Below are 27,475 nucleotides of genomic sequence, written 5' to 3'. Positions count from 1 at the left end.
TCTAATGTTACATCTTATGTGTCCATAATGTGTTCTGAGTTACTGGAATCAGATTAAAAATACATTAAAATCTCATCTGGATGAGAGCGGCAATCACTTTGACTGAAGCCATCTGTGGGCTATCTGGGCATCTAGGATTGTGACTGCTATCTGCAACAGATATCTTTTAGGAATTGCGTTTTTTTGTCTCTTTATTTTTATTTTTTACTTTTGAACCTTAGAAGTGAGTTCATTATTACTGACTAATGGTTTCTGCCAAGTTTGGGCATCTCTACTAAAACTGCTGCCCCCGCGACCCGACCCCGGATAAGCGGTTGAAAATGGATGGATGGATAGATGGTTTCTGCCATTTGTTGTAATAAATCACCCCTTTACACTGATTTGAAGTGATTTTAAGTTCACTTGTATGACCTGGATAGCCAGAGTGCATGTTTACATGGGGGCTGCAGGCTGTTAAGGATTACATGGTAATTGGGAAGATTTGTTTAGTTATCTTCTGACGTGCATGCAGATTTAGAAGCAGGACAACTTGGGCTGAGCAAGTTTTTATTCTTCTACTCAAAGATACATTTGTACCTGCACTGTTACAGAGGCATTTACTGTATAAACATGACATACGCATGACGGGTGGATAACAAGCTGATGTGTCAAGTCCTTGGCCGAGCATAAAAAGGATGCATGTGGGTAAAAAACAGGAGATGGCTGAATGCAGTTTTCTCAGTGGAAGGTCACCACTAAGCCACAGAGCAGTGATCAATGAAAGCGTGAAGGAACTACTTAGAGGAGAATAAAATCAATGTGCTTCCTAAGCCACTATAGCCACTGTCAGTTTTCTGGAGGAGTGGGCCACATGAGCAGACAGGTGGGGGATCCCTGGCCTCAAATACCATCTGAGCAGAAGGCACAACATTTCTGTAACACAAGTCCTTAGTAGTCAACTCAAAACAATATAAACATTACACAAGCTGCCATTTCAAATAGCACATTTTAAATAAATCTGTGGGGCATCAGTCGGGTTGCTTTGACATTTCTGTGTGTTGTTCTTCTGTAGTTCTGGTGATCTGAGGCTCCTCTTGGGAATATTCCTCAAGGAATCTGAGGTGGAATTCCTTCAGCTTCTCCAGGAGGACTTTCAGCTTCTCCAAGCTTGGCAGGATGGTCATTCTAAGAGACAAGCACACATACAAACAATTAAGACAAATATACTGTGTGTGTGTGTGTGTGTGTGTCTTTTTTATGGTTATGGGAACAAATTTAGTCTTTACACCACCACTGTGAGGACACTTCTGCATTATGAGGACATTTTGCCTGGTCCACACAATTTTAAAAGGGTTATTTGAGAGGTTAAGACTTGGTTTAAAGATTAAGGTTAAAATAAGGTAAAGGTTAGGGTTAAGGTAAGGAGCTGGGGAATGCATTACATCACTGGGTGTCCTCACAAGGATAGAAAGGACTGTGTGTGTGTCTTTTGGAGGCCCCCTAATCTCTGTTAGCAAGCTGAATCATACTAGCAGGCCGACTAGCCAAAATGAATGGATAGCCGGTTACAGTAAGTCACACAACGATGGTGAATATTGTCATGTCACAGCATACTGTAGCATGCAAACCAGTGACTCAGTTGTACAGAAGCACTGTACTCTCAGTTTAAGCATGCACTGTAAGGGGGGCCCGGGTGTTATACTCAATGTATGCACCGAAGGGCCTGTGTCCAAAGCCGAGGGGCACCGGCCCAACTGGCCCAGTCCATCATCCAGCCTTGGTGTGGACATCCTGGCAGCTCCAAAGCTCTCCCTCGCCCTCATTTTAGATCAGACTACATTCCCCTGCTTTTCCTACCAGCTCACTCCCAGCTGATAAAGAGTCAAACTATCAAGAAAAAACAGCCAAAGCGTGAACAGATGAAACTACACGAGCTCTGCTGGACTGATTCGAGTGCACAGACTGGCACATGTTCAGAGATGTCACCATCCAGCAGAACCACATCGACTGTGGCATCACACACCAGCAAAGTGTGTTGATGATGAGGCGGTCAGGTGCTGTGCCACCCTGTCCTCAGTGTGGCGCTAGAGGGAAAAAGTTTGAATTTGGACCTCAGTATGACTCCCATGTGCAGCAAACCAGAGGGTAGAAGAAGAGGAATGAAGAAGAAACCCACAAAAGTCTAATAAATAAAAGAAAGAACGTCTGGTTTATCATCTCACAGCCAAGGATGAAATATAGATGAATAAAAATGGCTGTTTGATACTTGAAAACCGGGGGAGGTAGTTCTTTATCTTTTAATATGCTGAAAGGTATTTATTGAGTTTTTGCCCAACTGCCAGCCCCAACTTTAATCTAAATCTTATTATCACAAATTGTATTAAAGATATCAAATAAATACTGTATTGTAGTAAGGAAATGCTCGTGTCTAACCTGAAGTGATAGGTTCCCTCACTCTGGCCGAATCCACTTCCAGGCACCACACAGATACCGGTTTCCTCCAGCAGTCTGAGACAGTACAGCATGTCTGGAGCCATAGACAGGGACTGCACATACACAGAGACAGGAGTAACACAGTTAGCCGACACACTGCCCAAATGTATCCTGTGTCTGTTCTCTTTACATCAGCCCACAGTCTGGAGATGCCAAGTGCATGCTGGGATAGACTCTCTAGATGTATTTAGATCTATTTATACATTTTTCTGGTAAGTTCCGACTGTATTGCGGCACATTAAGGCCACTCGCAGACATTGTTCGACCACAGCACACTTGTCTTCAATTAGCAGCACAGGAAAAATTCCAAATTAAAGAGTGCATGAAGTAACAGACCTGGGCCTCTTGAATTGCTCGTGGTGGGATGAAGATCTGAGGGAAGGCGTACATGGCTCCTTGGACTGGGTTTAACTTGATCCCAGGCACTGAGTTTAGGATTTGCTCTGTAAGCTTGGCTTTGTGAGCCAGGGCATCCAGGACTGAGTTTTTCTCCTGGGCACCAAAATAACACATAACACACAAGGATTATGAGAATGAAGGAAACTACTAGAAAGAATATATATGCCAGTGCCTTTAGTCTAACTAACAGAACTAACAGACCTGTTTTGACCATGTCCTTCTGAATGGAAGCTGTGAACACATCTGCATTAACCTGATTAATAACAACCACAAACTGCATACACACCTTGTTAAACTGAGCATATGAGGGCTCGTGGACTTTGGGGGGATTTACAATGACGTCCATTGCTGCCTGTCCAGAGACGGGGGGGCAGAGGCGAACAGAGAGCAGTTTGACCAGCTGGGTCCTCACCTGTGGATCCATGTTCAGCACCTCCATGTAGCCTCCACGGAAACCACACCTGAGTGGGAGACAGAAACACAGATATGAAAGATGAAGGTCCTCTACACTAAAGGTATAGTGACACATGTATTAAATTTGAACCATTTGGTTCTTCAGTTTGGTATGGAATGTGGACCAAATAATTACTGTCAAATAGTAAATGATGTAGTGAACGGAAATGAGAAACCACAGCTGGAGGATGCGATTCAGCTCTATTGCTTAGGAGAATTGTAGGTTCCCTGTCAGTTACAGCAACATTTTACTTTTGGATTGGATAAAAACTGCATTCCACTTATTGCCTGGCAACCTCATGGTAACGGCAAGATTCAAGGAACAGTGCCGTCTGTCTAAAAGCTGAGAACATCAGAAAATTTGAACTTATCTCACTAAAATATAAAGAAAAACTATAAAAATGGGGAAATAAAAATAACACAAATAAAAAATGAATTCTCTTTTCAGCAAACATAAATAAAGACCTTGTATGTTTTGAGTAACTCACTGTAGCAAAAGGAAATCGTAAAAACAAATTCTTATACATTCTTGTGCCCTGTGTGTGCCCTGTGTGTGTGTGTGTGTGTGTGTGTGTGTGTGTGTGTGTGTGTGTTCAGTGCTGAGGACACTCACTCTCCAGTGTAGCCCTTGGAGGTGGAGTGGAAGGAGGCCAGCTCCACATTGTTGAAATACTCAGGGCCCATTTCATAGAGGACCTTTTTAAAGGAGTGGAAGTGACAGTCTGACGAATACACATTGTCCTGGTAAACCTGTGGAAACACCAGCCAGATTGATGACAAAGTGCATTAGTATATTATTAGTATTAGGAACACTGAAAATGACTGAGCCTGTACTGTAAAAAGATCAATATGTTCTTATAACATTACAGGCTTTTCAGCAAAAGCAAAAGCAGTTCAGGGCACAGTGTGGACTTCTGGAAACTAACTTAACTTAAGTTTATTTTTTCCCTGCTAGGAGACTGATGTGTCGTTCATGAGTCATTGTCCTGAAACGTGTTTCATAAAGATGGCTAAGAAAAGCTGCGTCTATTGTGCAAAGCCTGTCTTAAATGAACTGAATAAATTGAGCCAGGACTGACTGGGCTTTAAGGGCTAAAAATACAGGTGTGGTGGGAGTTCAAAGGGGCTATGATAAGGACTTTCAGTGGGCCTCAAGGAAGTTTTGGCACACTGTCAGATGACTCAGTAAGGGGACGCAAGGCTTAGCTCAGGCTGTGTCAAACAGCTTTTCAGTGGATGTCGGAAGCTTCCAGTGTTGTCCTTTATGTGAGTTTCAGGGTGCAGCTGGGGGAAGGAGAGTGTCCACTTTGGGTAACTCAGAATTGCTTCTCTGTTCTTTGCAGATGATGTGCTATCTTCCCCGGAGCCTTTCTGTGCTTTCTCATCTCTCAGGTTCCTGTTGATCCTGTGGATCCTGGTCCTGGCCCTGCTGATGTGGTTCTCTGGTTCCTGTGGGTCCTGGTCCCGGTCCCGCTGATGTGGTTCTCTGGTTCCTGTGGATCCTGGTCCTGGTTCTGCTGATGTGGTTCCCTGGTTCCTATGGATCCTGGTCTTGGTCCCGCTGATGTGGTTCTCCACCAGCCAATGGATGTGCGTCTGTCCAAGGCTACAGCCTGTCCGTCCTTGGGAGCTGGATCTCTCCTTCACTGTGGTTCTCCTGGAGGTTTCTCTTTTCCCACTGGGTTTTTTGAGTTTTTCCTTCCCGAAGAAGGAGGGTCATAAAGGGCAGGTGATGCCTCGGACTGATCCATCGGACTGATCCATTGGACTGATCCTTTGGCCTCATCGACTGCTGGACTCTTTATTAGATTGTTTGTTCGCTTACACTTGTTTATTTCAGTGAACTTTGTAAAGCACTGTGAGACACTCTGTTGTGATATTGGGCTATACAAAATAAATTGAATTGAATTGAATTGAATTGAATTGGTTCTGTTTGCTTCAACAGTCTGCGACCTCCAGCGCACACTGGGGGTGTTCGCAGTCGAGTGTGAAGCTGTTAGAAAGAGAGTCCGCACCTCCAAGTCTGAGGCCATGGTTCTTTAACAGTAAACGGTGGCGTGGTCAGCTCGGGGTGGGTGGGAATGAGTTGCTGCCCCAAGTAAAGGGGCTGAAGTATCTGAGAGTCTTCTTCACAAGTGAGATTAAAATGGAGCGCGGGTTCTAATGCGGGCATCAAACCAGACCATCTGACCGAAGAGAGAGCCGAGCGAAGACGGCAAAGCTTTTGATTTACCAGTTACCAGCTACAATCCACTACTCTTATCTGTGGTCATGAGCTTTGAGCAGCGACAGAAAGAATCAGATTGCAGATACAAGCAACCAAAATGAGTTTCCTTCACAGGGTGGCTCGTCTAAGCCTTAGAGAGCTCAGATATCCGGAAGGAGTTCGCAGTTGAAACGGTTTGCATCAAAAGGAGCCCGTTAGGGTTGTGAAAAACAGTGAATTGTAGGATCCAGTGTTTTTTGGGCTTGACCCACACGAGGTACTAAAAGTTGAGATATCACGGTCTCTGCTGCTTTGAGATCAACTTTTTTTTTTTTAGTCTGTGCAATGCTAAATCGCTTGAGTACCGCTGAAACTATCCAGTTTGGCATTTAAAATGAGATTTTTAAATCTAAAAAGCGAATTTCTGTGCTACTACAGATTCTGTGCTGGCAATGGACGTTACCTCATCAGCCATGACAAACAGATTCTCCTCATAAGCGAAGTGCAGCACGTCCTCTATGCACTTCTTACTCTGCACCTGACCTGCAGAACAGAGCGTTCAGTGAATATGAGACACACAGATAACTGTTACAAGCACTGGAAGTAATGATGATGTCAGGGCTAAAGCAACAAAAATAGGTGTGAAGTAGTCATAAATATCAGAATAGGAAATGGAATGTTTGTCACAGTTACTAGACACAAAAATAAAAGCTGATCAGCCCATAACAGTCTGAGAGTGAACCTGATCTAGCCAAAAAACACTCAAATATGATAATATCAGGTTAATACTGAGAGTTTAGAGGTAAGCTAGCTGTCCCAGAAATGAGGGAATTGGAACCTCATAGTGACAGACCAGAACAGTTTCCTGGCTCTAGTGATGATTAAATAAAGGTATTGGGATGTACCCCCCCCCACACACACACACACACACACACACACACACACACTGGCACAGAGGTAGAGTGGGTCGTCCATCAATCGGAAGGTTGCTAAACCAGCAAAGCAGATGGTCAGTGATTCATGAGTAGACTTCCTGCTATTATAAAACAAATCTGAGATTGGTACGCCGATAACTTTCAGTGTTGTCAAGTTGTGTGTGTTAAGCAACTTTGTAATCTTATCTTGTAGTCCATTTTACATCTGGTAACATTTAAGGAAGGAGTCTATCATCCCTTTCAGAGAGCAGGTCCTTTTAAACCATTCCGATAAATCCATAAACTTCACTGATAAACCAGAGAAGTACCAAATAAAATGAATAACATCTATTTTAGATTTAGAGACACTTGCTGCCTGAAGAACATCAATAACGTCCTACCGGTGGGGTTTCCAGGGTTGATGATGCAGAGGACTCTGGGCTGGCAGTGCTGCTTGGCTGTCAGGTAGGCCCGCTGAAGTTCTTCAGTATCCAGCGCCCAGCAATTGGCCTCATCAAGGTAGTAGTTAATCTGCACTGCCTCCAACTCAGAGATGGCTGCAGAGTACAGTGGGTACTGAGGGATGGGAATCATCACGCCCGTCCTGGAGCTGCCCTGACCCGATACCAGCAGCTTCAGGATGCTCTACAAACAAGAGATATGACTTGTGTGATTCATTTCTTTGCTCCCCAGCATCAGACATGCATACTGTAGACCCAGTCAGGTGTATGTTACAGCCTTTTTCATAAAAAAAAATACCACTCCTAAAAATCACACCACATGTAGTATTCCGCATTTTTCTGCTTCGTTCGAAATCATGGAGTAACGGTGAAGGTGGAGTGTGTATCACCACACTTCTGTCCCAGCCAGAACTGATCTAGATTTTGGATTTTTTTATCTAGATTTTAGAATTTTCTTCTAGATTTTTTAGGAAATGTGGAGAAAACACGTGCAACACAGACGGCTGTTGTTCAAATGTCTAAAAGAAGCTTTTTCGCCATTTCATTTGGTGTCGACACAGCCCTCCTAAAAACGCTCAAAAGCCCAACTGTAGTCACAGGCTGAAAATCACCACTGATTCTAGTCATAATGCTTCCCCTTACTTCTTCATAAACTCCCTCCCATCACCCCTAAAACATACCATGATGCCGTCACTGGCCCCCGTGGTGAGGTAGATGTTGTTCCAGTCACACGGTACGCCCTGGTCTCTCTGTGTGATGTAGTCAGCAATGTCCTGGCGGATACACTCCACCCCTTGGCTGGCGCTGTACGAGCCTGAATCAGAGACGCACAACATTCATCATACAGCAAATAGTTTTAACATATAATAATTAACACAATAATAATATTTCATCTCAGTTCAGATATTATTCAATGCAGTGTCATAATGATGAATTAATGATATCCTAATGCACCTTAGATATCATTCAAGATTCTCCATCTGTAGAGAAAAATTAAAGTGAAACATGTTCTACTTCATATCTGTTGTGACTATCAAAATAACAATAATAGATATCACAAACACACCAGCCTGGAAATCCCTCCACCTCCTGCTTAGTTGGTTTAGTGTGTTTCACATCATACACCATAAGCACTCCTGTAGCTTTCACCAGCAAACTGTGACCAAGCGATTGTGGTAAAGCGCTAATGTCTGTGGAGCTGATAAACCAGGACTCCTTAGTTATGGCAAAACCAAGCAAATGAATTTTGAATGACCGATTCTGCAGAAATGGATAATGAGGTCATTTTGTATCCAATCCAATGTATTTCATTACAGAAAGTATCTAAAAGCCGACACCTGCGAACATCTAGTTTTAGTGGAAAGAAGTGCAACTGAGCAACTTTACTTGGAGGGTCGGAGGCCAGCTGGTGCCACAAGATGGAATCCAGGTCCCTAAACATGATCATTTCTACTTGATGGGGATGGGTTTAATATCAAAGCCTCAAGCGTATTAAATGTATTATTCCATACAGAGCTTAAGTTGAAAACAGACGTAATGATTAGGGAAACACCCCCACCCTCTTTGGGCATTCATACAGTTGGGTGGGGAGGCTCCATTTACTGGTAAGAAAACATTTGGCTTGAATCATCTTTCACACAAGCCGATCATATCCGGGTTACGCTCAAGAGTCAGATCATTTATCAGCAAGGACTAAAGATCTGATAAATAATCTGATATTTATAACATAATTGACCTTTGAGGGGTTGCACGGCTTCAGAAGGGCTACCAGTAGACACTGTAGCAACTGAAAAACGGCATCTTTTATTATGAGCATCAGGTTTTGGTGGCCTATGAATGTGCCGATAAAGGCACATAAAGTGGTCCCGGCCTTTGCACACCGCTGGACGAGGACAAACTCCACAGCAGCTGCTGACTGGACTACGGTAGCACCAGCAGGCCTCCTCTCCAGCCTGCGGCTAAATCTATCTGACATCTGATGCAGTGCTAACGGAGAGAAGCTGTTGAGCCACAGCCTTGACAGTCTCTCTAGAAGAGGCAGCCTGTGTGCACTCTGGATGTCTGCTTGGACTGTGCTGACTGAGATGTTTTCAGGTCGGAGTGAACACAGAGAGGCTGTGATGTCACACATGGATGGCACCAGCACCCACTACGATGGCTTATAACCACGGCAAACCCTGTTTCACAGCTAGACTCAGACGGGAGCGGGGAGAGGAACTGGTTTACAGAGAAATACAGGTTTAACAAGGAGGTGACAGAAGCTAATCAACTCTGAGAAACTTCAACAGCAGCTCTCAGCAAACAACCCTGCTTCTCCGTCTGCAGGGGTCTGAATTGTTGTGTTTAAATGTGAAGGAAGTATAACATAACACACGGTCTAGACTGAAAGAGTCACCTCAGGCTACTGTTGGAAAAGCAATTTGTCATAACTGTGATGAGTTATACAGTTGGTTTTGTTCAGTTCTCAGTGACTTACCCAGCCCTAGTGGTAAGAAGAGCTTTACAGTTCTAGCTGCAGCTGACAACATTAACCAGCACCGACCTGGCCGACAGAAAGTACTGTAGACCGATCGTGCATCTACTTGTGCATCTGCTGTGGTAGTTTGCATCACTAAAGGAGTGCATTCCTTAGATCACACACCAGACACTCCCAGGACCATTAAGAAATGAGCAGTATGTGCAGCAGGCAGAGTTTTCAGCAACAAACTAACACAGACAAATGTTAGCAGGTGCCAATGTGAGGCACACTCATTTCACTTTAAATGTACCTACTGCAGATGGTCTACAATTTTGTTTTCTTATTATTATTTACATATTACAAATATCCAAATACTCTGTGTACACTGCTGAAACACTGCTGCCTCTGTATGTCAACCAGGGAATAAAAAAGGAAATATGATAATACCTATTTAATATAATACAGGTTATGATGTACCTAAGCCCCATTTACACCTGGTGTTGACATCATGTGCATAATGACATCTGAGCCACAGGTCTTTGCATTTACACCATTAGTCAAAGGAAGCGGTGTGAAGGACTTGCTAGATATGACTTCCACATCTGCACGGATTGCATCATCCACTTGCACACGTGGCTGAGATCTGCTCACAGCGCGAGCTTGATAGAGTCTGGCCGAGCCAGTCGCATTCCAATCAGTCAGTCTGCATGCGTGCACACCCGTGTTAATATTTGGTGTTCCTCATCTGGGATCTGTTGTATGATAACAGGGTGGAGTCGTGCTAACACTGTAGAACACAACGTAAGATACAATAACACCAGCAACAGTACAGGAACACACATTATATGAGGGTAAAGTGTGCCATGAGAAGCTTTTCTACACTCCTGTTGCTCTTAATCTCATTCTTAAAGGTTTTCATCTTGATGGTTCTGATTTGTTTCTTTATTCTACAGCAGGTAACTCCCCAGTACGGCTTTCAGAACTGTCCAGGGCACGTGGTCAACCATATACGGCACTCTGAGGGCATGTCTATTTGTAAATGAGCTGTACATGCACAGGCAGAAGGATGTAGAATAGCTTTATCACGGTTTATTGTTTAAAGGAAAATGTGTAATTTCCACTAAGTTACATGTCGCCTTCACTTTTCCTGTTTTTTGGTTGACTTTCTTACTTTAGTTTCTCTGAAAAATGTCCTTTTATACCCCAGTCAGACCGACACAATCAGCTGAACTCAAACCGAGGGACATCTGAAAGATAGTCAGGAGAAATGGCAGGCACCTAAGCTACATTTCAGTGTGTCATAACGAAGATTCTGAAGATTTATGTTAATGTTGTTTTTCAGTTTTTTTCTTTTTAAGGAATTTACAAAATCTTTTTATGATTTTTATCATAAACAGTTTGTACACTGTGTACTATGTGTGTGCCACTGCTCTCACACACATGGTGACCAATACACACACATTCATATACAACTACGTACCTAAGCTCTGTCCTCCACAGTCCCGGAGGATGCGTTGGGCTCGTTGCTTCGCATCGTCAGGGAAAGCCGGACTGTCAAGCAGTTCTGGGAAACAACACAGAGCCACCACCTGCAGAAAGGCAGAAAAAGAAAAAGATTACATACAAACACTAGAAGAGACCAGAGAGGAAAATATGTTTGCATCACTTAATATTAGGACAAGTGTGCAGCAACAGCTTTCATAAGGAAAGTTAAATGTCAGACGTACTTTCCAAAATGCAGACGATGAGCGTAAACCTTTCTTTCTGACACATATTTTGTGAAGGTACTTTCCAGCAAAGAGAGGTAGAGGTGCAGCTTCCTCTGTCACAGAGATACAGCAGGCGGTAGTAAGGAGACTGTATGTCCAGGTAGACAACTGAATAATAAAATTCTCTTACTCTTCAATAAGGATCCATTCATAGAAGAAGAGCAGTCTACCTTCCAACCCTCACACAAAAGAATTGTTTTGGATGTGTGGAATTGGTACCCATCATTCCATTCTTAACCCAACTAATTTCATGAAATAACAGATCTGGCAAATCAGTTTCAACCCAATCTGTCAGACAAAAACACCTAACCTAACCAATCAGAGGAAGGGTCTTCATGGAGTGAGCGTCACGTCTGGCTCCAAAACCAAGACAGTGATTTTGAAAATGTCAAACTCGAGGTTTGACCATAAACCAATGGCATCACTGTAGCTACCTCCACTTCTAATATACAGACTATGGTCTTATTAAGCCAATGTTTTGGATTAATACAACAAGTCATCGTACATGATGGTTTGCACAACACTTCCATGACTTGCCAGACCCCAATTTGACAGAGTTTAACCAATTTTCAGCATGTAGCAACACCAACTGAATGAAATAAATAAAGCTGGTTTCATAGCCATTGTGAGATTTGGTACAACTGCTGCGATAGAACTAGCCTCTTCACATGCAGATACAACAATTCACCATTTTAATTTGTGTCGTGAATAAAATCTATGACAACATCCAAAACATTTAAAATCTGTCAAATAGAAACCACCCCCAAGAAGGTAAAAGTAAAATAAGCAAGTATAAGTAAACATCCCTAATACACAGCCAGGTCAGAGTGAAGGAATTGAATGATTTCTTGTCTTATCGTTGCAGTGATGTAGAAGTGTACTCCAGAGTGTGTTGGTACACTGTGACATCACTGCTGGGTGTGGTTGGTGTAGCCAGTGGGCAGCTATTTTCAGCAAGAAGCCCAGCGTACACTACCTGCCCAGCACCAAACAGCAGACAGACACAATTAGGGGCTAGCTGGTGAACACAGTGGAGCATTTAGCAGCTAAACAGACAGATATTTTGATCAGGAGTTGGTGGAGACCAAAACCAGAGTTACAATAGAGTGAAATTTGTCCTTACATTGGCCAGATGGACACAAATGTGACTACTTGTAGGAGGGATGAAACGTTGTGTCCAAAATACTAATGATTAAGACAAGATTTATCATTACTATAGGAATTCTTCCAGGATAATAGTTTATTTTATTAACTGTCACCAGCATCATTTACTGCACTGACAGGGAATATACATGTATCTTATATGCCTCAAATCCCAAAGTGAAAGATTTTAATCATAAAGTCAGCTAATAGTTTTAGCTGCTTGAGCTCATCACTATTTTACAGGAACCAATCCTGTGAATGACAAGTAATGGGAGTAGGCCTATTGCTTCCTACTTCAGCGCCTGTCTGACCCTCACCTGGCGGAGGAAGGTGATTGGCTGCTGGCCCATAGCATGAGCATCCCCAATGTTGGCTTTGATGATCTCAGTGAAAGGCTGTTTCACTCCCTGGAGAGACAAGAGGAAAAAAGATCAAGATCATTTGAGGCTTTTATGCTATATTATAGTTATAAACAGCACTAATAGTTGCAGTGTTTTATTAAATACAACATGTAGTAAAATATCAACTGCAAATCGCATGTTCTCCCCATGAACTCCCTCCATCATCGAAGTAGGAATGAGTGGAGGCATGGTCACACATCCAGGAAATTAACATTGGCAAATATTCACTCTGCACAGAGGAGAGGATAAAACACCCTGAAAAACACTTCAGGCAAACCGCCTTGGGGGGGGGGAGCTGGTTTGCAGCCTCAACCAACTGCAACAAAGGCTGTCATTGATTTCCATGTGCGACACATTCAGCACAACAAGATTCAAATGTATCAGCTGGCTTCACGCCTGTAGCCATGCTCGTCTTCCTCTCACATTTTACAGTCCATCATAATATCTATAGACTGATTATTATTTGTTGTTCTATTCTGACAGAACACATCATCCAGATGGTTCCTCCTCTTCCTGAGGTTTCTCCCATCAATTCCTCCTCTGGATCAAGGAGGTGATGTGGAGACCAGAGGATGTGCTACACTGTGGTACTGTGTTGTGCAAACACAACTGATCTGACCTGCCTCTACACACAGGCCACACACACACACACACACACACACACACACACACACACACACACACACACACACACACACACACACACACACACATACATACAAACACACACACATACAAACACACACACATACAAACACACACACATACAAACACACTCTGTAACCATCGTGGCAGCAGCTACAGCACTGACCTCCTGCAGGCTCCTCTCCATGTCTCCCGCCTTAATGACGATGGGGCCTCTGACAGCGTACTCCACCGCCTTCACATGCGGGTTTAGCGTCGCCATGGTCAGAGTCTTCTCCCGCATCCTCGCTGGGGGGCCGCTCTCCACGGCCGCCTCCGCCGTGCTGAACCGCTTCAGCCCGCACAGCTCCGCGGGCCCGTGCGTCTTGAGCCGAGCGTGCTGCCACCAGCGGGAACAAAGCGGCTCCGGCCGGAGGGGAAGACGCGGGGGCCGGTGTACCAGGTGTTTGACGCGGTGCATGTTTGCTCAGGCTCCGCTGGAGGCTCCACAACAACCACGACGACCGGCTGATGTTCAGAGCATCAGGCTCGTTCAGCCATCACACCCGGGAACAGGCTGCTGTGTCTAACGTGCTTTCCGCTGACTCACCGCGCTCCGTCCGCTGTCATACGCTCAAACACTACCTAGCCATCCAGCCTCCATTTTTTTCATCCGGAAACTTTATTGACAAAAGTTTCTTCTAATGAACGATGTTTCCCTCATATTACAGTAAAAGAAAGTTGGAATTGTGGCTCACGTGTTAATATACAAGACAAGAAATCATGAAAAAAAAAATCTACAGTGCTGATTATGACTGAGAAATGTTAGAAAGCTTTCTTAAGAGCTTCTAAGTGGACCTTGGTTGATCTCGGAAAAGATGGATAAAAATAATATAGTCCTGCTTGTATTTATTTTATATACATTATTATATATATTTTGAACAGGAGCTGGTGGAGACCAAAACCAGAGTTACAATAGAGTGGATATGATATATGATATATGATATGATAGGATATATGATTTGTACATCACATTTACATTGACCCTGATCTTAAGGACCTTTTACATAAAATGCACTATGATACCTTGACCATCCATCAGTCCCTTATCATCACTGGTTACCTGCTCGATGGTGTGTATCTCAGTTCCCACTGGCAGAAGGTGGAGATCACCTGGACAGGTCACCAGCCGGTCACAAGGTCAGCAAATACAGTACACTCACTTTACCCTCACATTCACACCCCTGGGCAGAGACGGTATTTAACTTCACCTACGTGCCTACAGACTGTGGGGGGGGGGCTCAGAAGAAAACATGCAAATTCACAGAGAAAGGCCCCAACCACTGACCACCACTACAGCTTTAACAGACTTTAACTGTGGTTTTACTTCGGAAAGTCTGAGCAAAGTTCCAGGTAGAAAAACAGACCAGTTTTCTATAGAGACTGCTTAAACACTGCCCTGGAAAAATGTGAGCAGCCCCTGCAGCAGAGGCCCAAGAACACTGACAAGACTTTGGATTTTTTTGGTGTTTTGTTGATGAAATGGTGGGACGTGCAGTTTTGTCTTTATATGGTGTGGTGGTATACCTGGGCTGAACTGCTAACCACAGTTCTTTTGAAATGAAACCGAGTTATGTTTTGAACTCCGTCAGAATTGGCTGGTAGGCTTATAAATCGATGCAGTGTGCGTTTGTTGGCAGGCCTGTTGGCTGGTTCTGGACACATGTTCTAAATATATCTGTTTATAATATTCTGAGTCATGTCAGGCTCCTTCTTAGCTGGGAGATTTTAAAAAGTAAGAAATATACCTTTTGACCACTGAACAATTTTCTAAACTGTGAACCTGACAAATCCCTTCAGATAGACTTTATCATGGGCTTGTTTGAGATGAGCCAAGCTCACACTGAGTGGAATAGATCAGCAGTTATAAGCACATACAGCAGAGCAGTCAGAAATCCCACAATAGCTAAATTAAAATTCTGTTCTACATTCACCTTTTCTGTTGAATGGGGAAACAGTCAGTGGTTAGTCTTACTTTGACCTATGAAGGTTCATTCTGTTAACAAATACATACAACACAAGAACTTCTATGAGCCTGGAGAATCTATATAAATTGCTAACAGTCCAGAAGCTTGTGTAAAGTGTTCAAAAACAGAACTCTGTTTAATTGGTTTAAACATTGACAGCATATATGGGATTCTTCTCTGGTCCATTTAAACAGAACATCAAAAAAAACAAACAATGGAAATTCTGACTGAATTGGAAGTTGAATACAATATGATTTTAAGAGAGAACTTATCCACTACATCAGCAGTACCTCATTATCAGAAGAAGCCAATCTGACAGTATAAAAGTATCTACTAAATACATGGTGTGTACTGTACATAGCAGAAGTTAATGAGAACATTTTTTTTAACCCCCCCATTGTCTTTTCCAGTCTTGGAGCTGGTAATGCTCATCTTGCTCATAATTTAAATGAAAGCTTGAACAAGGATGCACTGCATGCTCAGAGTGACTTCTAATAGGACCAATGGCAATCTTTATTCCACTTGTGGTTTTAATAGGGTTCAGACTAAATAATCAAGGCATCCTCTTCAGTTTCTAAAACACACAGGTACCAAAATGTCTTGGTCCCTTTGATTAATATAAAGCTAAAATCAACTGAAGGTGTGCCCTTGATGACAAAAATCACTGAATGTAGTATTTCCTTAGTCTGTTGCTCACCTAAATTGAACTCGTTGAATCTTACAGGCCTTCAGAACACATTATGGTTTATAGTCTGGATTTCTACACTCAGATGTGTGTATCTGCACAACAGGTGGGAAACAGTGCCCCTTTCCCCTGGTTCTATCATGCTTTTAGTCCAAAGTGTGTATGACTCGGAGTGATCCAAGGTGCTGCAGAGCTGATTTCTGTCAGTGAGAACACCCTCTACTTCAGTCTGAAGCTTCAGCACTTTTCAGAATCTCGTCCCGTCGTATCATCAAAGCGAACCACATCCAGGTCCAAGTTCAGCTCCAACCCTCTTTGGCCGTCCTCTTGCTATGTGAGAGTTTCTCCATGATAGGTCCTCCGTGCAGGGTTTCTCAGTTATTCAGGCTTTAGTCTATAGGATGAGTCTTTGACCCAGGATCTTGCGATTGATCTCAGCCAAGGCCACAGAAAACACAAAGGCCTTCTCATCAGAAAGACTGGCATAGATATCCACTTCCTTCTCTTGTTTCTCTGTGAAGACAAAACACAATCACTCATCAGAAAACATTTTGGTGACACAGTTCATCTATGGTCATGCTAATACTGCTAACATTTCATTGAATTTGACAGACTGAGCCTTCTTCTGCGAGTATGACACAAATTGGTACAGTGGTTGAATAAATCTGCAACAGATTTATGTTGTTTTTTTTCAAGGAGCGAGAGGTTACCGCTACCCAGTGGTGTCATTGTCCTGTATTCTGAATGGACCGCCACCATCGATCCTACAAACAGCCAATGCACCACGGGCTCCTGCTGTGCACCAACTGTAACTTCTTCAGGCAGCTTTAGCCTGCTGTAACCATTCCTCCTGTTCTTTTTAGTACTAAATTCCCCTCTTTGCGTGAGTATCCCTCCACAAGGAAAGATTGCCAGGGGAAACACAAAGAGGGAATTCTGGACTTAAACACTGGCGAACTTTGGAAAATAACCACCTGATCTGATTAAGTCAGACTGCCCCCCCATCACTTACATGGGCTTTAGGAAGGGACCTCCTCATGGCCAATATGAACAGAGGGGATGATTACAGAAAAAAAGCCTGCTTCCCTCCCCATATGGGCACCAGATTATTGTTTTAAGACAAAGTAGAAATAATAATACAGCAAGATGTGCTGGTATCATAAGTGCTGACTGGTCCAGACTGGATTATCACACTTTGAAGCTGATGATGTATATATGATACGATATGATATAGAATTCAGGGAGTCGTCTGTATTGTTTTCCAGAGTGTGGTTTCTGGGGTTGCTGTGTTCACACAGCGAGTCATTGCTGTAAGTTGAAAAGCTGAACTCTAAAGACAGTGGCAAATAGCCATGCATGTCCACAACCGCCCACTCTCTCCTCACTGCTGACCACAGCGGCACAATAGTTGTCGAATTACGCCGAAAACCATGGACATGGCTCCAGCGACTGCTTGCCGTTACCTGTGAAAATGGTTTGTGAATTACACCGAATCTGAAGCCTTGATAAGCTTCTAAATATCTCAGGCAATAAAAAGATACAGAGTGTTACGCCATCCTACAGAAAAGATTGTCTGTGAACGTGAAACATACCAAAGACACAGTAACACTAAACCAAAAACTGTCATCGGTCTACACTAGCATCTCAGTACAATGTGACGGTGTCTGTGGATCAGATCTGGTGTGTACTATCTCCATAATACTGACCAGTTCACACAGTTTAGTGCAGGCAGCATCTGACCACAAAGAAATTCTCAGAAATAGTTAAACACTTTGTCCATGGCTGGATAAATGTACATACTGTATAATTCAGTAAGAATGGTGACAGATACGGCAGAAGACAGAGAAAGAAAAACAGCCCTTCGAACAACAGACTTCCTGAGTGATACAGCCAAACACTTTTTGACAAAAGCCGCATAAAGATGAGCTAAGTCCAAGTGGTGCGGGGGTTCTGTCTGTATAGGTACTGCTATGTGTACTGCTGTATGTGTGCTTCCTCTTGCCTCTGAGCTCTTGGAGTCTGCTGAGCCAGTCTGCTGCCGGTGGGCATTTTGCCCTCAGGAGCTGTAGTGTCGCTCTGAGCTTTGGTGGAAATGAGGCCAGTGAGTTGTTGTTGTAGAGACGTTGGTTGGACTACACCTTTTTGGCCTAGTTGCACAGGTCTTTCTCTGCACACTCACTCCTAACACTAAACTTAATGAAATGTAGCAAGGAACACTTTTACAAAAGCAGAATGCACCAAAGTGTACTACCAGCAAATGGAAAAGACCAGACGTTGGCAACTGATCAGTGGTGCCTGGGTATACTCACAACTAGTTTGTACAATGGGCTGTTCGATCACGCTGGAAATCAAATGTGTTTAATGTGGTTATTGTTGGTTATAGAGAGAGGAAACATGATATCATTCAGATTTGGAGACAACGCCGCACATTTGTATTTTCTGGAAGACATTCATAGAATTACACTCATGAAAAGTGGGAGAAATATTTGTGTCGAGACTGAAAAAAGGAGGAGACAGAAAAGTTCACACCCTGGCTCCTTACTCGCCAACCCAAAGCTGGACATTTGCTGCATGAGGTGGTAGTGACTTTTCTGATACAAGAGACCTGTAAAAATTCTCTTGGTTTACCTTTCTCCTCTTCCTGTTTCTTAAGCCCCACTGTTTTTGGTCTACCTCGTCCCCTCCGGATGGGATCCGACTGGCTGTTGGCCCGGGATCTTCTCCTGTTCTCCATGTCGCTGGTTAAAGAGGAGTCTATCCTCTCTCTGCGAATGCGCTCCGTCCTCCTCCTCTTAAAATCCAGCTTGTCTGGAGCACAGAGGATGGATAATAAAAAAACACATCACCATAATTTGTACGTTAGACTGGTTCCAGGCCGACATCTTTGACTGCATTAAAGAATGAAGTCATCTTCCTGTGCCAGAGCCACAAAAATGGATGAGATGGACACAGCTGTGCAGGTTGTTTCTTTATGCTTCATTAATAGAGCATAAAAGTCTTAAAAATCGATATCTTTCTTTGAAAAATGTGATATCAGACCTGATAATGAAGCTAAAAACAAAACAGCAGTTCAGTCTGATTATTAGGAAGTGTGTGATACAGCTAGGTAGTTTTTTGATGTCTTTGTTTATTAATAATTATACCTGAAGCACCATGTGACTAATCATCAACATAGTTTAATACATCAGTATCTTGAAATAACATCTAACTATAACTTAATACTGAACCCAAACATTTCATCCATGTGCCTCTGTGGAACGACACTAATACACTCAAATAAAACACAGTGGGACTTTTACAGAGAAAATGAACATACACCATGTGACCATGAAGAGGAGCGGGGGGAAAAATCCAGGAGGCAATTCACATCCCTCTGCTCCATTGTTTTGTTGCAGCAATGAACATATACAGACCATACAGTCTATGGATGTCTATGGGAACTGACTGATATTATTGATACGAATGCTGCCATCGATTCATATCTCTCTGATTCTTTAGCGGTTCCCTTATTGATTCCTGATCAATGTTCTGTGTGAGAAAAAACGGGGCCTACACAGGTTTTTAGCATCAACTGTTTTACTATCTGAACACAATCACAGTGACTGCGAGGATATCTGTAAAGCATTTGTTTAAAACAGTTAAAAAAAAAAGATTCTGCTAATTCTGCCAGCATGGCACTAATGTTATAGCAACACAGAACGTCTCCCCTTGGTAATGGACGTGCTGTTTGGTTGTGGGGCAGATACATGACATTCCTGGAGTTAAAGCCCATGTTGCAGGAGGACATTTCAGCCTCTTTTGCTCAGCCTTTACTTCACGGCTAACCGCTGTCTATTTTCTGTACTTGAAATGATCATTCAGACATGATAACCAGTGCTGTTGTCATCTTTCTTAAAGAAACGAGAAATGAAAGACTCCTTCTGTTCCAGCGGCACAGATGCACGACTTTAAAGTCATTGTTTTGCAGCGCGCCAACTGTCTGCATCATAAAAGGAAGCTAAGAGGTATTAAGAGGATTCTGATGGACGGGACCATTTGGAGCCGGTTCTCGATTTCCACCCCTGACACTGTCTGTCAACATGAAATGTACAATGCTCTCTTGGGTGGATGAATAGATGGATGGAATTAATTTTACTTTGCTCAACACATTTACAGCATTAAACATTAAACACCGAGCCGAACTACTTTTTCATTCATTGGATTCACGGAAGCTGAAGCTTACCTGCTATGGCTGGAGAAGAGCGCTCATTTAACTTGGCGTTTAGGAGTTTTCTGCTAATAAACACATAACCACACGGGCAGGACTTGCACGCAACTGGAATCTAGAGAGAAGCAAGCAGGAAACATGCAGAGGATCTAATTACTGTTCAGGCTTTAACACTTGGGGGAGAGCAGATGTTAGCCGTGAGCCATGGATGGCACAACAGCTCATAGAATCTGCACATATAAAACAATTCTTCCTCTTACGGCATAAATGTGTGCTCAGGGCTATAAGCTAGTTGAATTATGAAATATCTTGCATACAAGTAAAGCTGGTGTCGTGTGACGCTAAAAAAAAAGGGGTCATTTAAAAGTAGCACAGGTGATTATTACAATGTCAGTGTTTAGACTGACAGGGGTGGGATTTTGGATAACATTTGAACAGCAGAAAAAGAGATAGAAATATAGAAATTATAGTATTATTACAATTATCTAAATATAGAAATTTGTCAGCCATCAGATATCAAGAGATCCTTAATGTTACCTCTGATTTTCTGTTTCATACGGTGGCCCTGAGGGTCAATGGACAAGGACAGTTCACAAAACACAAAAATATCTTACAAAACAGAATTACAACTGAGATTTCAGGAGGGGTGGAACAACACGTCTTGTCTGTGAATGTTTGTTTGTGACAGAAACCAAAAAGTCAATACAGGAAACATACGTGGAGTGTCGTCCCTCCCTTTCCAGAGTATGAAATGTTTTCTGGAATGTGGTGTTTTATGAAATGTGGTTAGATTTTGTCCCTCAGGGCCACCGTATGAAATAGAAAAACAGGTAACCTTAAGGATTCATGTGTTTGACTGATGTACCCATCACATACTCAGAAGTCTGCTGTCGTTCAGCTTTTAGCGGGGCACAACATGAAAACTTAAGAAGATGCAAACAGATGTAAAGAAATGTCTAACCTATTACACAAAAATGAGCTTAATGTTTTTTTGCTAATTAAGGTCCAGGGGGAAAACCATACCATACTCCTGTGTTTATATTTGAAGGAGATATATGTGTCTTAATGTGTGGCTCCATATGGGTCAACTTTGAGGGCCACTGTCCCCTAAATGGTAGATCACTGTGGGTAATCAAACCATGTCCTTAGACTCTCCATAACAGCTTAGCATGTAGGAAAACATTTGTTCACACTCAAAAGGGGTGATGTCATTCAGTATGACTGTTAGGAAAATATAATAAAATGTAAATCAATGCATAAAGTGTTTTCAGAAACATAACTTTTTTAAGATACTGTGAAAAAATGTATTGCAATGTGTGATATATGTGACTTTGTCCCGAAACACATTCGTTGAAAGCCACTTTAGACCATGCCATATACTGCTGGTCAGAGGACGATCTGACTCCTGATACAGCAGCAAAGTGAGCAGATCACTGATCATTTCACCTTCTTGCTGTCAGGTAGCAGGTGAAACAAAGGTGTGTGTCATTCAGTACAACACATAGAAAGAGATTAAACTAATGAGGGCAAGGTAATCCCTAGACATAGGTGGCCAAGTGGCTGCCCGTTAAGTACCTTTAACTAAAAAAAAAATAAAAAAATCCCAAGCTTTCGTAACAAAGACAACACCGATGTTTAATTCATTCATTACCAGTAAACATGGTCATTTTAAAGCCATTGTGCTCCCAGTTGTCACTGTCCTGCTGCCAGGGAGGAGAAGTTATCTTCTTTTTGTTGGTATGTTGAACCATTGCCATCACCACCACCCCCCCCTTACATGGTGCTTTGGTTCCAAACCTTATATCTTAACTACGCAGTGGCTGCTATGCATGAATGTTAGACAAATGAATTGTATAGACAAACAGAGGTCTGCATTAAACAGTCGGGGGTTTTGCAGAACCAGCTTGACATCAATATCAATGATATCAACAGTGTTGAATTTCATGCATTAGTCCCAACATTAATTGGACTGAAACTACATTAAACTTGCATTTTTGTGAAATCTCTTTTGATTTAATCATTGTAATTAGTCTCCAGAGCAGCAAATATCTTTGTCAACATAATATTATGCAGTGCAAGCCTTTGTTATCGCTCAGGCCTTCAAGCACAACTGTTTTGTACACCTCCCTCTGGATCCACAAAAACATTTCTGCAACTTTCTTCCGCATCTAAAGTCGCACCTAATGCCTGCAAACACACTTTAATGTGCAAAATCAGTGGAGTTCCCCTTGAAAGGAGAAAAGCCTGTCGCATTAGCTGCAGACCCATTAAACCGTTGATCAGTGACCTTGGTGAATGCTATCTGGTGTGCTGGTTTGGTAATATAAGGAGAGAGTGAGCTGTAGTTAGACTGAAATTCACCATAGTCCTAAAAACCCCCCCGGCTATAAATCAGCGACACTCCTAAAAACACCAGTGTAAACTATGGGGAAACGATCCCGCAAAACCCCATTCAAAAATATCAGAACTGTGTAACTTTTGGCCTGTGGGCCAGTTAACACGCTATAAAAGAATTAAATAGCCTACATTTGGGGTGAAACGTGTGTTTCAAATTCGGGAAGCAAACTGACGACACACCACTAGTTTTAGTGATATTTTAACTTTTTTACGTATTACCTAGCTTACATTTCTCTAGAGTGTCCAGTCTTCGGAAAAAGACTGCAAAATCTACTAAATAATATCATTTGTGTATTGAATGTGTTGAATTCAACGTTATTACAAAGCCAGAACAACCGAGATAGGTGTAAATACGTTTAATGTGATCGATATTTCAGGGAACCCGAAGGCTATTTTTGCTCAACAGACACCAACAACTAATTTGTTCAACCTTTAAATGGAATTTGGCGATAGTGTCGTTAACACAGCGCTGCCTCTGGAGCCCATTTCCGTCTTAAGAGCTGCAAACTGCTGTGTGTGAGCTGCCATGACTGTTAGAAATAACATGACGAAAAGTACACAAGCTACACAAAACCGCAACAACGTCCAAAATAGAATTAAAATGTATTTTCTCACCTGTTGGTCGCATTCGGGACAAGATTTCGTAGCCATTTTGACTTTCTTTGTTTTATTTGCCGACATAGTCTGTTTCCTCCAGCAACACGCCGATAGCTCTACGGTGGCTACAGCCTCTCTCTGCAATACATGGATGGCGATTGAATTGCTCCGACGTTCACACACCGATGAGGCGGGATGACAACACACCTTTAAGGAGCACACACACATTACAGTATACTAATAAAGCTAAAGCGGTGCGCATGCGCACGGAGAGTCCTTCCTGCTGCGGTGTTGCATTCAAGTTCCTTAGGGGGAAAACGGAAACACCACCATCCCAGAAAGATATGTTTCTGCACTTGAAGGATGCAATGTATCTGGAACGTTGGTTTTTTTTGGTGTTAAATAATCCCAAACTGCAAGACTGTGGTTCTGGGAACCTTCTCATGACATAATCGGAACACTTCATGGAAGGTTCTGCTGTGGTTGTTATCTATTAAGTCTTTATTGCTGTTTTACTGTTAACATACCTGAAAATGCATATGACATCATGCAGCTTTGATTGTGACAAATGTCTTCATCAGCTCAGCTATTCATTCATTCCTGGAAATTATTCTCTCATTGTCTTTCAGACTATTTGACCACAAACTGTGTACAGTTAGGAGATGCACCATCTATTTACTGTCCAGTATTTCTCTGTTTCAGGGTTTCTATCAGGTCCTCCAAAACTGCTTATTAACACCATTCATGAAAGTTTTCAATGGTATTATGGACACCTAATAAATACGTGTAAACTGAAGTATAACAGGCAAATAAGTAAGTAATGTAATACAGATGAGTAGAAGTGGTCTGAATTAATTTAAATAAGGATCATACAATACTGTCATTATAAAATAAAAAAGTAACAAAACATTCATATCTGATAGATAATTGTTAATTACTGGTTTCAACACAGAGCCAATTGTCACCACTGTTCATTACAACAATACCCCAGTAAAGTCTGGACTAATTCAAATTATCCCTCAAAACCAGAAGTCAGTGTTCACTGAACTTCACTTCACTTCATCAGTTAGCCTACAATATCGTTGTCAGAAACGATCTTGCATAAATGTATGTAAGTTTGATTTAAGCATCTCGTATGTCTCACACCCCGAGCAGGTTCTACAAATGTAAACTTCTGGCCTTTTTTGCCATCAGTGCTTACTTTTCTCCAGAGATGCTGGGATTGTGCTGTAAAGATGCACAGCAGAAGACACATTATAGATACTGTACAATTATTGACTGGCTGTTAAAGGAGAGCACATCTCTAGGAAGTAAGAAAGGGAAAAAATACTGTTGTTTTTTTTCCCCACCAACAGTCATATGCATTACTTCCTCATCTCTGTCTGTGGTTCCTCCTCATGGACCAAATGAAGAACTGAAGAAATGTCAGTTGGCACAGATGATGGCGCTAACAAACTGTTAACAGCACTTATAACACACGTCCAAGTGGTGTTTCATTATGAGGCAGCAGCATCCGTAACAGTAGACAGCATCATTTGAACATAAAAATAAATCATTATCATGTTGATTGGTTTGATGTAAGTGCACAAGCTCTCTGTTTACCCAAAGCCAACCTCTACGTTAACCTTGCACTAATGTTGAGAGTGTGCTATTTTCCCAGCTCATATACAAGAACCATATAGGAGCCGGTAATTATCAAGCTTTCAGAGGACTGTAGAACAAAGTAGACAATACTGAACAGCCAGTCAGCATCACAGGACCCAATCTAGAGGGTTGACAATCACTTCAAGAATGAATATCTTCCAGCCTCACTCACCACAGGCGCCAGCGCTAAACCAATGGATTAAAAGGGGCTGTGAGCATCATCAACATTTTAAGTCCTGAAGCCTGAGAGGCACTCAAAGCTGCAGAGATATACACGGAATGTTGAGGATAAATAATTATGGAGGGTCTCCGAGTGCTATATGAATTTATAATGTATCCTGTCATTTATAATGGGTTGCAAGAAGTCTTATTGTAAATGGTTAAGAATTTGCCAGGGTGCAAATAGCTAAACAGCCTGGCTATTTACACCTGGTCCGGTGGGACTTGAATGATAAATTCCTGATTGGATTTACGTGGGTGTGGTGGCTGAGTGATTTAGTGGTAAATTACGTGAACTCACATATGTCAGTTTTCTTTATTTATTATTAGTATTCATTCTCAGTTTGGTTAGGTTTAGGAAAAGATCATGGTTTGGGTAAAAATAATAAGTCAAATACAAATATAAAAAGCAATGTACATTAAACAAAAATATCTTTTTTCCATCATACATCTGTAAAATAGTGTATATTATATTATAGAAACCTTTGAGAAGATAAATAGACAAGGAAATAGAAGACAAGTATGGTGCAGAGACTGTAGTGTGCACAATAACATATGGGGAAGTAAGCATGCTGACAATAACAGGGAGATGTAGTGGAAGAGCTGATGGATGTCAGCTTGTCTCAATAATGGAAATGGCACAAGAAAAAAGTATATGCACCAACACAGTGTTTTGTATTGATCTTACTTTAATAGCTTAAAGTAGGTTAATTCATGTGAGTGGAATATTAAGGATGATTCAAGTGTTGGATGCAATCATTTTCCAAATATATGCTCCATAAACGTAAAGATAGATACCCAAGAAAGATCAGATAAGAAGTGAAGAAGTGAATGAATCTAATAGGGGGAGAAGGAAAATGACGCCATGATGAAATGATGAAGGCTCCAGTTTGTAGAGTAACGAATGCTAAGTGAAATATGTGGGGGCATCTATTGGCTCTTGGGAACATCCACTCTGCTATTCCAGTCTATACTGGGGACATCTCCTCACCACTTTCCCCAGATGCTGCAGTGGCACCCTCTAGTGCTGGGAGGCCCTGCTTATCAGCCATGCTGTTGTTGCTGTGGTGCTGTCGATTTGTCCCCCAGCTCTTGATGGGGCTGATGAGATCAGATGAGATGAGAGTAGGGGCTCAGAGGTAGAGTGGGTCGTAGAATCGGCCGTTCGATCCTGCTGCTCCTCCATGTCACATGTCAAAGTGTCGTTGGGCAAGACACTCAACCCCAACTTGCTCCTGAAGCTTCAGTGTGTCAGTGTGTGTGAAAGAATAGTCTCTCCTATGAATGATGTGCCAACGGGTGATTGCAGATGTAACATAACAGCACTTTGAGTAGTCAAAATGACTTGAAAGGTGCTGTACAAATACAGGCCGTTAACCGTGAGAAGATGTCCTGCACTGCTGTGACATGCAGCCCCTACTGGTGTCCTGAGTGGTATGTAGACATCCAACATATCATCTGACTCCATGAAAATGAAGTGCTCGCGTGGACGTTGACCATTGTGCCACACAACACCTCACTTTCTCTATGCACCGATTGCGGGTGCTTGCTCCTCTTGTGGCACTTTGTCTTCCAGACCCTCTAAAGACATTCAGCACGAGCTGCACATTATTGCTCTCTGCACTCTGGTCTGGCCTGACCCTCGAGGGAACTCCACACCACACTTGGCCACAACACTCGCAAAAACAGTCCAACACAGGGATGCTGCGGTTTGGCGTTTGAGGTCCTGAGGAACACCACAAGGAGGCTGTGACCATCTCCGCCGCCATGAACGACACAAACACATTCCATCCAACAACTTTGCACCTCGGTCTGACCACTGAACAGAAAGATCCTGTCGAGAACAAAACACACCTTGGACTTGATATCAATCGCATAAAAACATCAACATTCATTTCTATAAATTTAAACATTTGAATTCAATATAAATGCTAAATATGCAGTAATTCCCATTTTTCATGAATGAAATAAAACATTGTTCTGACTTGTTTGATGTCATATTCTGCCTGCACGTTCTGTTTTTATCCCTGTTTGAGAATCTATTGCAAGTTTTAAACCCCCCTCATTAAACAGCAGGCCCAGGAACCGCCACTCCTACCAGGAAGCGCTGAGTGTAGTAACATGAGAGGCCACTATAATGCTCATCACTCAGTATGTCCTGACAAAGGCGTGTCGGGAGGATAAAAAGAAGTATTAAAGCATCTAGTCACATCAAACAAATTTGTAGCCCCTAAAAATCTCTCCATCTGGACTTTGGCGCATTTTGGAAAAGTTTTCCAGATTGAAGATGAGGGCTGATGAACCTCAGAGGATGCTGCAGCTGCAGCAGTTTGCAGCCCGTTTCTGTTCCAGCAGGCAGAGCTGATCATCAATGCAGCGGCTTGGTGCAGGGCATGTCC

General features: G+C 42.5%; 2 protein-coding genes across 3 annotated transcripts; both read right to left on the bottom strand.

Moving 5' to 3' along the window:
* Window positions 1–533: 533 nt before the first annotated feature.
* Window positions 534–13,932, bottom strand: gpt2 (glutamic pyruvate transaminase (alanine aminotransferase) 2). Its single transcript, XM_070847633.1, has 11 exons — window positions 13,488–13,932; window positions 12,593–12,682; window positions 10,844–10,952; window positions 7,586–7,719; window positions 6,846–7,089; window positions 5,994–6,073; window positions 3,938–4,074; window positions 3,158–3,332; window positions 2,809–2,964; window positions 2,413–2,525; window positions 534–1,164 (listed from the first exon to the last, which is right to left on the bottom strand). Exons 1-11 carry the CDS (start codon window positions 13,779–13,781, stop codon window positions 1,008–1,010), a joined length of 1,689 nt encoding a protein of 562 aa, XP_070703734.1. The 5' UTR covers window positions 13,782–13,932; the 3' UTR covers window positions 534–1,007.
* A 1,509-nt stretch (window positions 13,933–15,441) lies between these two features.
* c1h16orf87 (chromosome 1 C16orf87 homolog) lies at window positions 15,442–23,438 on the bottom strand. 2 transcript variants are annotated; one of them, XM_070830995.1, is made up of 4 exons: window positions 23,232–23,438; window positions 20,235–20,334; window positions 18,641–18,820; window positions 15,442–16,525 (listed from the first exon to the last, which is right to left on the bottom strand). In XM_070830995.1, the coding sequence occupies exons 1-4, from the start codon at window positions 23,295–23,297 to the stop codon at window positions 16,407–16,409; spliced, it is 465 nt and encodes a 154-aa protein (XP_070687096.1). In that variant the 5' UTR covers window positions 23,298–23,438; the 3' UTR covers window positions 15,442–16,406. The 2 variants fall into 2 exon arrangements, with proteins under 2 accessions (XP_070687096.1, XP_070687105.1); XM_070831004.1 differs by having other exon boundaries at window positions 18,686–18,820.
* Window positions 23,439–27,475: the final 4,037 nt, after the last annotated feature.

Source organism: Pempheris klunzingeri, chromosome 1, assembly GCF_042242105.1.
Source record: "Pempheris klunzingeri isolate RE-2024b chromosome 1, fPemKlu1.hap1, whole genome shotgun sequence".
NCBI classification, from domain to species: Eukaryota; Metazoa; Chordata; class Actinopteri; order Acropomatiformes; family Pempheridae; genus Pempheris; species Pempheris klunzingeri.
Note: the sequence above shows the minus strand (reverse complement) of the source record. Positions and strands in the feature narration are given on the sequence as shown.

Excerpts from the sequence above, each read along its gene's own strand:
- gpt2 (XM_070847633.1), bottom strand. The coding sequence starts at position 13,781 with ATGCACCGCGTCAAACACCTGGTACACCGGCCCCCGCGTCTTCCCCTC. Across the intron at positions 7,720-10,843 it reads CTGTGGAGGACAGAGCTTAG|GCTCGTACAGCGCCAGCCAA; the intron begins GTACGTAGTTGT and ends TCTCTGATTCAG. Across the intron at positions 2,965-3,157 it reads CATATGCTCAGTTTAACAAG|GAGAAAAACTCAGTCCTGGA; the intron begins GTGTGTATGCAG and ends TTTGGTGCCCAG.
- c1h16orf87 (XM_070830995.1), bottom strand. The coding sequence starts at position 23,297 with ATGTCGGCAAATAAAACAAAGAAAGTCAAAATGGCTACGAAATCTTGT. Across the intron at positions 18,821-20,234 it reads CTCTTCTCCAGCCATAGCAG|ACAAGCTGGATTTTAAGAGG; the intron begins GTAAGCTTCAGC and ends TCTGTGCTCCAG. Across the intron at positions 16,526-18,640 it reads GAAACAGGAAGAGGAGAAAG|AGAAACAAGAGAAGGAAGTG; the intron begins GTAAACCAAGAG and ends TTGTCTTCACAG.